Source organism: Drosophila ananassae, assembly GCF_017639315.1.
Source record: "Drosophila ananassae strain 14024-0371.13 chromosome Y unlocalized genomic scaffold, ASM1763931v2 tig00000097, whole genome shotgun sequence".
NCBI classification, from domain to species: domain Eukaryota; kingdom Metazoa; phylum Arthropoda; class Insecta; order Diptera; family Drosophilidae; genus Drosophila; species Drosophila ananassae.
In genome coordinates this window covers 202,284-215,621 of record NW_025319059.1, presented here as the reverse complement: position 1 = coordinate 215,621, position 13,338 = coordinate 202,284, and the positions used below count along the sequence as shown (strand labels likewise).

Below are 13,338 nucleotides of genomic sequence, written 5' to 3'. Positions count from 1 at the left end.
ATTTAGATCGGTTGCCTACAGAAAATTTTTGTTCTTCGGCTATATATAGAGTTTCCTCGCGCACGCCTAGGCATGCAGGTCGCCACCTCAAGGACTTCCGTCCACACTGATTTTCTTATTTTTTTTTTTTTGTAATATTATTATTTGTAATATTATTATTTGTTTCCTTCCTGGATAGCTCACATCTTATCAGGTGTTATGCTTATTATTCTGGCTTACTTCCGACGAGATCCTTACGTTTGTGTGGCCATTATGACCATTTTGCTGGGATTCAACGGAGCTGCCACTGCCTCCAACTTGGCCAACTCCCAGGACTTGGCACCTAACTATGCGGGTACTCTATATGGAATCATTAACTGCATTGGAACCACGCCAGGAATCTTCTCGCCCTTGATTGTGGCAGCCTTTACAAAAGAAGAGGTTTGTCAGCAGGATTCTTCTAAAGTTTATTGAGTTTAATAGTTTTCTCTCACCGTTAAAACACCATCGATCAGTGGCATTGGGTCTTCATCATTGGAGCTGCTGCCTACATATTGCCCGCCCTCTTTTTCTGGGTCTTTGGCTCTGGCAAGATCCAGAAGTGGAACGAAGTGGAGACTACAGAGTCGCGAGAGGATATTGTCAACACAAAGTTGTAGATTGTGTCCTGGCAGTCACCTGTGATGTTTTATGTTTAGTATTATGCCATAACTATGAAGTGCGCTTGTTTTTGGAGAGTCCTATTAAAGCTTTAGCTTTGTATTAATTATTAACAAATATAATTTGTTGTTATTTAGCGCACTTGGGCTGTGAATTACTGGCAAAACCAGTTGATCTAAGATTGGCACAACGACCTTAGCCTGGCTGGGGGGTTTTTTATTGCAGAAGTTAATTGCGTTCTCCATTCAGACAAAAAATTTGAACTAAATAGTCAAACGCTAATCGATGTGAGGACATGCAATAAAGCGCAGCTTTTGATGGTTAATTAACATTCTCTTTTAAGCGATTAGTGCGTCAATAAACAAATTATATAATGCTTTAATGCGTAAGCTATAAAATATAACAGTATAAAATAAAAAGCTTTTGGCATTAGAAAAGTTTATTTTTAAAACCATTATAAAAATTATATATATAAACCGCTATACAAACGCAAATTATGGATAACAGTACACTATAATCCGAATGTATTAATCGAGTGTAGTGAGGGTCAATGCATCGATATATGCGATCATCGAAATATCGATTGTGTTTGTCCCACCTCTAGCCTGCGGGCACCGCTTCCCTTGGGTTGTATATTTTAATTTGTTTAACTAATTTTAGTCCAGTACGCAAAATAACGCGGCGGCGGTTGTAGCAACTCTAGCACAATTACCATAAATAGCGCACAAAATGGCCGAGGTTGAAGCCGTGCAGATTATTGCCGAGTCACTGAAGCAACCATTTTGTCCAAAAATTATACATTGCACTTTTCTGCATTTGTGGATTATTTGCATTTTTTGAGATATGGCATTCCTCTCGACTCCATGGGGGTCGATTGTGAGGGCCGTGGAGGTGATGAGAACAATGGTAGCTTATCTTATAAATCTTATCTTATCTTTATTTTTATTCTTTTGGGGCATTATACAAGTGTTTTAGAGAATAATAACAGTAACTGTAACATTACTAATGTTACTAACAGTACAGGAGTAAGGTGTCAAAAAACTGAAAATCAACAAAGCAACCTTTGAACTTTTTCAGAGAATGGCTCTGAGATTTTCGTATAATAGAGGTCTCTCGTACATTCCCAGTCATTCAGTTAGTTGCTTTCAAGCAAGCAACATCTACTTTTTTTCTTCATATTTATTTTTCACTTTATTTTATTTTATTTGAACTGAAAATAAGAAATTGTCAAGTTCTGGGCCTCGGTTATACGAGGATTTGGTTGTTTTCTTATTTTCTCGTTTTTTTTTTTATTTTTAATTATTGTTACTTCCAACCCTTGGATCCTATCATGATCTCTATCAGCTCCATGCCCCTCACTCCTTTTCACTTCATTCAGACGTGGTATTTGTGGTCTGGTCTCTAATTTTCTTGTTTAATTTTTCTTATTTGTTATTTCGGTGTCATTATACATTACTTCCAAACTTCGGGCCGAAGATTCTCGTCCTTCAGAAATTATACTTTTGGTCTCATATCTTATTTTCTTATTTTTTTTTTAAATTTTTTTTGTTAGTCTTTTTTTTATAACTCGTGGATCTTATCATGATCTCTATTAGCTCCACGGCCTCCCACTAAAAGCATTTTTATTTGTTTTATTATAATTATTTTTCGCTTAATTTATTTTGCCATGGATCCCTTCTTCGAACTCATCACTCAAGGTATCTCCGATGATCTTCCTTTTTTGCTCATATTTATATTTTTTTTGTAATATTATTATTTTTTTTCCTTCCTGGATAGCTAACATCTTGCCAGGTGTTATGCTTATTATTCTAGCTTACTTCCGACGAGATCCTTTCGTTTGTGTGGCCATTATGACCATTTCGCTGGGATTCAACGGAGCTGCCACTGCCTCCAACTTGGCCAACTCCCAGGACTTGGCACCTAACTATGCGGGTACTCTATATGGAATCATTAACTGCATTGGAACCACGCCAGGAATCTTCTCGCCCTTGATTGTGGCAGCCTTTACATAAGAAGAGGTTTGTCAGCAGGATTCACCGTTAGAACACAATCGATCAGTGGCATTGGGTCTTCATCATTGGAGCTGCTGCCTACATATTGCCCGCCCTCTTTTTCTGGGTCTTTGGCTCTGGCAAGATCCAGAAGTGGAACGAAGTGGAGACTACAGAGTCGCGAGAGGATATTGTCAACACAAAGTTGTAGATTGTGTCCTGGCAGTCACCTGTGATGTTTTATGTTTAGTATTATGCCATAACTATGAAGTGCGCTTGTTTTTGGAGAGTCCTATTAAAGCTTTAGCTTTGTATTAATTATTAACAAATATAATTTGTTGTTATTTAGCGCACTTGGGCTGTGAATTACTGGCAAAACCAGTTGATCTAAGATTGGCACAACGACCTTAGCCTGGCTGGGGGGTTTTTTATTGCAGAAGTTAATTGCGTTCTCCATTCAGACAAAAAATTTGAACTAAATAGTCAAACGCTAATCGATGTGAGGACATGCAATAAAGCGCAGCTTTTGATGGTTAATTAACATTCTCTTTTAAGCGATTAGTGCGTCAATAAACAAATTATATAATGCTTTAATGCGTAAGCTATAAAATATAACAGTATAAAATAAAAAGCTTTTGGCATTAGAAAAGTTTATTTTTAAAACCATTATAAAAATTATATATATAAACCGCTATACAAACGCAAATTATGGATAACAGTACACCGAATGTATTAATCGAGTGTAGTGAGGGTCAATGCATCGATATATGCGATCATCGAAATATCGATTGTGTTTGTCCCACCTCTAGCCTGCGGGCACCCCTTCCCTTGGGTTGTATATTTTAATTTGTTTAACTAATTTTAGTCCAGTACGCAAAATAACGCGGCGGCGGTTTTAGCAACTCTAGCACAATTACCATAAATAGCGCACAAAATGGCCGAGGTTGAAGCCGTGCAGATTATTGCCGAGTCACTGAAGCAACCATTTTGTCCAAAAATTCTACATTGCACTTTTCTGCATTTGTGGATTATTTGCATTTTTTGAGATATGGCATTCCTCTCGACTACATGGGGGACGATTGTGAGGGCCGTGGAGGTGATGAGAACAATGGTAGCTTATCTTATAAAGTGGAAGGCACCTTTATAAGGTTTACTTTATTTTTATTCTTTTGGGGCATTATTCAAGTGTTTTAGAGAATAATAACACTAACTGTAACATTACTAATGTTACTAACAGTACAGGAGTAAGATGTCAAAAAACTGAAAATCAACAAAGCAACCTTTGAACTTTTTCAGAGAATGGCTCTGAGATTTTCGTATAAATAGTGGCTTTCAAGCAAACAACATCTACTTTTTTTCTTCATATTTATTTTTCATTTTATTTTATTTGAACTGAAAATAAGAAATTGTCAAGTTCTGGGCCTCGGTTATACGAGGATTCGGTTGTTTTCTTATTTTCTCGTTTTTTTTTTTTTTAATTATTTTTACTTCCATCCCTTGGATCCTATCATGATCTCTATCAGCTTCACGCCCCTCACTGCTTTTCTTATTATTTTTTTTTAAGTTTATTTTAATTATTATTTAAATTTAAAAAAATACTTGGCCTATCATCAAAGGCGTCTTTAGATTCACGTCATTCAGACGTGGTATTTGTGGACTGACCTCTAATTTTCTAGTTTAATTTTTCTTATTTGTTATTTCGGTGTGATTATACCTTACTTCCAAACTTCGGGCTGAAGATTCTCGTCCATCAAAAATTATACTTTTGGTCTCATATCTTATTTTCTTCTTTTTTTTTTTTTAACGGCATCCCACTAAAAGCATTTTTATTTGTTTTATTATAATTATTTTTTGTTTAATTTATTGTGCCATGGATCCCTTCTTCGAACTCATCACTCAAGGTATCTCCGATGATCTTCCCTTTTTGCTCATATTTTTATTTTTTGTAATATTATTATTTGTTTCCTTCCTGGATAGCTCACATCTTGCCAGGTGTTATGCTTATTATTCTGGCTTACTTTCGACGAGATCCTTACGTTTGTGTGGCCATTATGACCATTTCGCTGGGATTCAACGGAGCTGCCACTGCCTCCAACTTGGCCAACTCCCAGGACTTGGCACCTAACTATGCGGGTACTCTATATGGAATCATTAACTGCATTGGAACTACGCCAGGAATCTTCTCGCCCTTGATTGTGGCAGCCTTTACAAAAGAAGAGGTTTGTCAGCAGGATTCTTCTAAAGTTTATTGAGTTTAATAGCTTTCTCTCACCGTTAGAGCACCATCGATCAGTGGCATTGAGTCTTTATCATTGGAGCTGTTGCCTACATATTGCCCGCCCTCTTTTTCTGGGTCTTTGGCTCTGGCAAGATCCAGAAGTGGAACGAAGTGGAGACCACAGAGTCGCGAGAGGATATTGTCAACACAAAGTTGTAGTTTGTGTCCTGGCAGTACCCTGTGATGTTTTATGCTTAGTATTATGCCATAACTATGAAGTGCGAATTAAATTTGTTCCGAAGTTTATTTATTAAAAAAAATTATTTTTATTTTATTTCTTATATTTTAACAATCTTTCACTTAAATCGACTTTTAATGTTAAACTTACTTTTCACTCCGAGATTATATTTTATTTGAGCTTAGTGCGATCCCGATTGAAAACTCAATCAAGACAAGACTGCCTTTGCTAATCTTATCGGTTTACCATCAAACTTCGGTTTAAGAGAGAAACCTCAAAAAGGGCTATTTGTAAATCTAAACAATTGTTCTAAGAGACATTAAGAGAAACTTGTTTATCAGTCTGGCTCAGACCGTGGAAAAGTTTCAGAAATATGTTTACAGTTAGAGCTGGATGTTTAGTGTGGGATAATTGCTTGGTGGTTCTCAGACACGAATGAGGGGAAGACAGACAAACAGGATATGACTCATCCAGCAGAGGCTTCTGTGATTTAAAATTATGTTTATATATTGTATTAGATTAGTTAAGCAGGGGTTGGATAACACTCCCCCTTCTAAGTTAAAGCGTCCGATTTAAAAGACGGTGCAGAGATGGAGTTTAAATGAGCCGTTAATTCTGCCACGATGTTTTCTTCTTGTTTTTCTATGTCTGGCAGATTATTTCTTTGAAAAATATTTTTAAGCCGTGGTTTTATGGTGACATAAATTTTTCTTAGTTTTGAAATTGATAACCATATTAAATATGTTGAAGTTAGTGTTATTACAATCCGTGTTAATGGTATTCTTGTCTTTTTAATTTGAATAAATGGGTTTAGTGTATTTATTTTATCAAATGATAGTTCCAAATTGTTTGAAATAATATATTCGGATATTTTATAATTATTATAATTGTGGGCTGTAATATAATCTAATATCTTATTTTCTATATTCGTATATGATATATTATTAATTATTGTGGTGCTATTGAACGTTATTAGATATGATCCTTGCAAGTAAGAATCATTTACAATATTATTTCCATTTACTAATATGGAACCTTCTTGAATTATGTCTATTTTTTTATTCTTTTCTCTTATTTTATTACATAATGATTTTTCACCGTTTAGAAGACGAGTTAAACATGATTTTTCTTTGCTTAATATACAATAATTATTGAATAGTTCATTTTTAAAATTATCTACTTCGTAATATGTATCCTCTCATTTTGCAACTTGATTACTTAAAATTAATTTTCCATCATTATGAGAAATTGCTCTGGCGTAATATATGTCGCATCTATTTTTAATAATTGGATACTTTATATAGACTATAAATAATTCTTTATGCAAAGCAATTTTAAATTCTGAAATGTCCATTAAGTCTGTTTTAACTACAGGTCTTAATTCATGTTTATATATTTCTTCAATGTCGTCATTGTTTAGAATTTTGGTATTAAATACATCAATCATTGCTAAAGTTATTGTGTCTATTAAATTTTGTAAATCATAAGTAATCAAGTGTAAACGATGTTTTCTTAAAGGTAATTCCTGACTTGTAAAAACTGATTTTAAATTATATGAGAGTGTTTTTATTTCCTCAAACAATTTGGAATTTATAATTTGCTGTTTGTTATTATTTTCAATTTTCGTTAATACCCCTTTTAGTTCTTGATGGGAGTAATTGTGATAAAATTAATTTAATAGTTTTTAAATTGTATGAAATTTCCCAATATAATTTCTCATTGTTAGTATTTTTTATGTGGTTGTACTCTGTCTCAATAATTTCTTTATAAAAACTAATGTTGGTGACATGGAATAACTCAGCATAAGAGTCATAGGTTAGGACATCTTTACTGTCTTTTTAAAGGAAGAAGTCATGATTTGAATAATTTATAATTTCGGACGTTGTTGATACTATGATCAGAAATAGGTGTAGTGCGAGAATCAGTGTCACCTGTAAGTTAGAAAAGGATTTTTTTAAAACTTAATATTATCTTTATGAATTATTCTATTTCTGTTGTTTATTATTACTTTATTTTTTTTATCTTCTTTAACTGCTTGTTTTTTGTATCTATGATTTAACTTATTTCTCTCCTAATATTTTTTCTCGTATATTATCTTTCCTACATTATATGTTTTTTCTTTTTTGTCTTTGTTATGGGTACTCAGCATGTTAGTTTGAGCCTGTTGTAGTTTTATTGGAATATTGTTATGATTTATTTTATTATATAAAATGTCGGATGGTTTTTCATTTGTCACCGAGTGAATTCTTTGATTATATTTTTGAGCAGCTCTTATAATTATTTCTGAATAATCTGTAAGATTATATTCATCTTTAATACACCTAGCTATTTCTGTAAGTGTTAAATGTGCTCTTTCAATTTGCCCATTCGAAGTGCTGTGCCTTGGATCAGCGAAATGTATTATTAGACCACTTCTGCTTACGAATGATCTGAATTGTGCTGATGTAAAACTTGGTTCATTGTCTGTCATGTTTATCTTTGCTAAAGGATAATGTTGTAAGAGTTCCAAAACTTTATTCTCAATATTAGATTTATTTTCGATTTCCTTTACTGTTAGAAACTTTGAGTATGCGTCGATGCAAGTAAGAAACGTTTTTTTATCTGCGTAAAATAAATCGACATGAAGATTTTCGCCTTCATTAACTGGTATGGGTGCTTCGCCTATTGGTATTTCTATCAGATGTCTATTATATTTGTTCTGGTTGCAAATTGTACAGTTTTTTATATATTCCTTTAGTTTTATAAATAATTGTGGGCAATAATACAATCTATTTATTTGTTTGTAATTTTCTTTTAAACCTCTGTGAGCGCGGCAATGAGTCTCTTCAATAATTATGGCTTTATCCTCATCGTTCTCTACGTCTTGGACAAAAATTTTTGTAAAAAGAAATTTGTTTACAAAGTTATCTTTTAAAGGTTTTTGTATAATATATAGATCTTCTAGTGTGCAATGGAGGCCTACAGTTACATTTGGTTGGATGTATTCTCTCAAAATTGATACTAAATTTTCTGGAGTGTCATATTCAATAATATGTCTTGTGTTATTGAATATGTTTATTGATTCGTGAATAGTGAATCTTTCAGTAGTGATTAGGAATTGAACTTTGAATTGATTTAGTGGCTTTTTTGTTTCTTCAATTACATTCTCAAAACTGCTTTCTGCGGAATGGATTGTATTATTTTCTGATCCATTATCTGATAAATCTGTTTCGGTTAGATTATTGATCTGTATTCTCGACAAAGCGTCTGCCACGACATTCGTTGTTCCTGGTTAGTATTTAATAATTGGAGTAAAGCTTTGTATAAATGAATACCACCTTTTCATTTCTATGTTTGGGTTTTTGTCGGATATAGAATACGCTAGCGGTTGATGATCAGTATGTATTTCTATTCCTACTACTCCGTATAAATAATTTCTGAGATTTTTTAATGCCCAAACTATTGCTAATAATTCCTTTTTATTAGTTGCATACGCTTGTTCAGTTTTATTTAGGGTCTTTGATATAAACGTTATCGGTTTGCCCTCTTGTGATAGTACCGCTCCCAGTGCTAGGTTTGAAGCGTCTGTTGTTAGAATAAATTTTTTACTATAATCTGCTTGGACTAATTCGATTTGATTTGATAAATTTTGTTTGAGGTCGTTAAACGTTTTTATGGCGGCATCATCTAACTGTATTAACATTTTTTTGGACATATTTTTTGATATTTTTCCATTTTGGCCTCCTAAATACGTGGTCAATGGTTTTGCTATAAAAGCATAATTGCGGACAAATTTTCTACAGTAGCCTGTTAATCCAAGGAAACTTCTGAGTTCCCTAATATTTTTTGGTATTGGGTATTTTTGAATTGCCGCAATTTTTTCTGGGTCCGTTTTAATTACATTGTGTGAAACTACGTAACCAAGGAAGCTTGTCTCCTTTAAAAAAATTTGGATTTTTCTAAGGAAATTTTCATGTTTGCTTCTAATAAAATGTTAACTATTTTGGCCAGATCGTTATAATGATCTTCTAATGAATTTGAAAGGATTATAATATCGTCCATATAGACGTGACAGATTTTTCCTACTTGATCCCTTAGTATATCATCCATGGCTCGTTGGAAAATTCTTGGAGCATTTGTTAACCCGAAAGGCATTCTCAGATATTCATATTTTCCGTTATTTATAGAAAAAGAAGTTTTTTCTACATATGTCTGATTCTCACATAAGTAATTGGTGGAATCCCGATTCCAAATTAATTGTGGAAAAAAATTTTGCTTTTCCTAGATTGGCTAAAATAACGCTTGGGTCCTGCATTGGGTATCTATCAGGAATTGTATTTTCATTTAATTTTTTAAAGTCGATTACAAGTCTTAATTTTGGAGTGCCGTCTTCATTATACCCCTTTTTTGGCACTACAAGTACTGGAGAATTATATGGGCTCCTACTGGGTCGGATTATATTTTCATCCAACATTCTTTTAATTTCTTTATTCACGAATTCTGCCACCGATTGGGCATAAGGATACTGCTTACTATATATTGGTCTGTCGTGCTCGAGGTTTATTTCGCCTCTGATATCCGTTCTGAACGGGATTTGCATATTTATTTTTGTGTGTTCCTCCTTTATATGTTCTGTAATTATTTCTCGGAGTTTTTCCATTTGGCCCTCCGGTTTTAATTGAATATTATTTATTATATCGTTTGTGACCGAAGCTTGAGAAATTGAAGTCAAATCTTCAGTATTATAATCATGAGTTTTAATAGAAACATTATCACTTGAAGCGTCGGACTTTGTGCTGTTTATTTCAAATTTGACTTTGGATTCTTTTATCTTGTTGAAATATTTGTTAATCATGAATTCATTTAGAGAATGATTACTTTTTTCCTCGGTGTGCGAAGTTGTTTCGTTAAACACTTTACTATGAAAAAGTAACTTTTCCTCTTTCCCATGATAGCAAATGACACCTCTTTTCGTGTCTATTATTGCTCCTATTTTTCTCAGTAAGTTATAGCCGACTAACAAGTCAGTTTCTAACCCTTCGATTTCATAAAAGATGTATTTTGTATTAAAAATTGTTATTATTTGGTAATATTTTATTATCGAGTATCCATTGACCGTTGATACTCTTTTGTGTATTGGAAGTTCGTTTTTATTTGAAAATATTCTGCTATTAACGTAACAAGCTGTTGCGCCTGTATCGATTAACACTATAAATTCTTTGTTATATTTTTTGTTGATTCGTACTAAATAAGGTAGGTTTGTTCCTTCTTCCTTGTTCCTTGTACCTTCTTCTAAAAAACAATCTTCTTGTATGTTGTTAACTTTCATTGTTTTATTTTGCGGGTGATTTACTGTTCCCTCATGTAACCTTTTTATCGGAAAATTTGGACCATTTTGATTTTGGTGGAAAGTATTATTCGGACGACTAAAATTTTGTTGATTTGGATGATTGAAATACGGACGATCTTGGGATTGGGATGCATAATTCCGTTGACGGAAATTATTTGATTGCCATTTAGGTCTATTAAGAATTTGTATTGATGGATCTATTTCCATCGGTTCTTCTTTTTGTTGACCTTGGAAATTTTGTCTTTGGAAATTATCATAAGAATCATGATTATTACGCTGAGGCCAATTTTGGTTCTGATGGTTTACCCATTGATAACCTGCCCGTGGTTTATTGTAATTTGGTTTTTGCTGGGCTGGATTGAACCTAAAGAAATTGGCTTGTTTATTTGTCTCAGTTTGAAAGCCATAATATCTGTTAGCAAATTGAGCTCTAAAATTATTTGACTCAAGCTCTTGAACTTTTGCTAGGGCATTATGAAGATCAGTTAGATTTAGTGAGAACAAGGTTTCTGAAATTGATCCGTTCAAACCTGAGATACAGATTCTTAAGGCGTTATTTCTAATTATCTTATTTGTTTCTTTTGTTATTTCGCTCTCTTTGCCATATGTCATAATTTTGCGCGGTTCCCACTGCATACGTACAGCCCACCTCCCGTCCAACCGACCGAGGGACGCTGCCGCGTAACGTACGGCTCGAATCGCGGGAATAGATCCGAGATAGATAAGCGAGGATTAGGAGAAAGATATTACGAGGAAGAGTGTTGCACAGATAAGGCGGTTAATATAAGCGATTTAAGATTGTTAGTAGAGCAAAGTGACAAGATGTGGTAGAGACCATTGTAGTCCGAACATAATACCCTGAACGGATCGTGTTGGGCATATGTCGAACTACAATGGCTGAGGAGCAGAGGACGAAAGTTTCTGGTCCTTCTACTAGGAATGTTACAGTTTAAGCGTGTTAGTAAATGCTGACTGTCTATGTTTCCATAAATAAGATTATATAAAAACATGACACCCAGCATCGTTCTACGAGTTGTTAATGATGGTAAGTTGATTAGTAAAAGTCTACTATGACAAGAGGGGAGATAAAGATTTGCATCCCAATTAAGCCCCCTAAGAGCAAAAGTAAGGAAGTTTTTTTGTACAGATTCAATGTGATCTTGGTGTACTCCATATTGAGGACTCCAGACACACGATCCATACTCAAGAATCGGACGGACCAGTGATGTATATAACGTTTTAGTTAAGTTAGTCATTAAATTCTTTTGACCATCTTTTAATAAAACCAAGCACACCCATAGCTTTATTAACCATGGTATATACATGGTCGGTAAATTTAAGTTTCAAATCTAATAGGACACCTAGATCGTTAACCTAAGTTAATCGTTTTAAGGCGTTCCCATAGAGAAAGTACATAGCCTGGTGAGGACTAGATCGGTAAAAAGACATAAGTTTACATTTCGGTCCATTAAGCTTTAGGTTATTTGCAAAACTCCAATTTTGAAGTTTATCCAAATCGGATTGAAGTCTAGACTGGGCGCTAGTGAATTTATACTGAAGGCATAGCTTAACGTCATCAGCGTACATAAGTACAAGTGAATTAGTTAAGGCAAGGGGCAAGTCGTTTTACAAAAAGAGTAAAAAGTAGGGGTCCAAGATGGCTTCCTTGGGGCACTTTTTTATTAACTTCATTATAAAATTCTGTTACTGATAATTTTCCCTGTCTTAGGATACTTAACTCTGCTTCTAGTACGTGGATTGGTCTTCTATCGTTGTAGATAAAATCCAGTCTAGATAATATGGCGTTAAAATTTAGTACTGTACCATGGTTTGTAAGCGCATCATGAGCCGTTCCCATGATTTTATTCCTTAATTTTGTTAGTGCAATAAAATATTGTTCACTGTTTATTTTATATAATCCCATTGCTGTTTCTGCTGCCTCTCGCCAGTTTACATATTGGGTTTGCTCCCCGTAAAATTTGGGAAGTGCTTTTACCACCTCCAAAGTTGTTTCACAACTAACGTTCGGGTCAATTATCTGAACCTTGTAATCTTCTACTGAATTGTTTTTGTTTTCTAACTTCGAGGTTAGATCATCAACCTTTGCATTTAAATCATTCAATTGGACATTAATAAGTCTGTTTATTAATTCCATCGTTATGCTACTGCTACTACCTAGTCCACTACCTATCATGTGTGTGTTAGCTCCACCTCCGTTTGCTATGTTCAAATTTTCTAAACTTTTAATTATGTCTTCCAGATTGTTTTATTTTTAGTAATTTCTTTCTTTTTTGGTGTTGTATAATATGAATTTAGATATTATATCTATTATTCATAGCTAATAATTATAATTATCCTCACGGTGTTGGTAGCTCTTTTCTGGTTCTTTGATGTCTTCTTGTTTCCTTGCGGCTTCGTAGCTTTTTGATGTCGTCTCTCCCCTGCGTCTTCTCTCCTTCTTTATTCTTCTTACAATGGATATTGTTTTGTGATTTTAACTTTTTTATTATATTTTTATACTTTCTTGCGATTTTTGCAATTTATTGTTTTTTACACTTTCTTATTATTTGTATTTTATTGTGTTTTATTTATTTGTATTTTTTTTTTTTCACTGTCTTATTGTCCTTTTGTGATTTTATTGTGATTTTTTTACAGTTTTTTTTTGATTTTGTTTTGATTGTGTTTTTGTGATTTTATTGGGATTTTTGTGCACTGTCTTTTTTTAATTTTTTTATCTTTTTTGGTTTCTTTGTTAACAATATTTATTGTTTATTTTATTGAAATATTATTTTGAATATTTAATTTTATTTCACTTAGTTATTTTTGTTTTTCACTTTATTTAGATAGATGTTTTTCCTTTCTATTTTTATGCTTTTTGTTTAATGTATTTTTTAAAAGTTTTTTGTTATTTATTATAATTATT

At 33.5% G+C, this 13,338-nt stretch overlaps 1 protein-coding gene across 1 annotated transcript; it reads left to right on the top strand.

Moving 5' to 3' along the window:
- The first annotated feature begins 237 nt into the window (after positions 1-237).
- Positions 238-729, top strand: LOC116655074 (sialin-like). The gene is made up of 2 exons (XM_032452127.1): positions 238-420; positions 480-729. The coding sequence occupies exons 1-2, from the start codon at positions 253-255 to the stop codon at positions 636-638; spliced, it is 327 nt and encodes a 108-aa protein (XP_032308018.1). The 5' UTR covers positions 238-252; the 3' UTR covers positions 639-729.
- Positions 730-13,338: the final 12,609 nt, after the last annotated feature.

Coding starts and splice junctions, on each gene's coding strand:
- LOC116655074 (XM_032452127.1), top strand. CDS start 253: ATGACCATTTTGCTGGGATTCAACGGAGCTGCCACTGCCTCCAACTTG. Junction 421..479: donor CAGCCTTTACAAAAGAAGAG/GTTTGTCAGCAG, acceptor TCTCACCGTTAA/AACACCATCGATCAGTGGCA.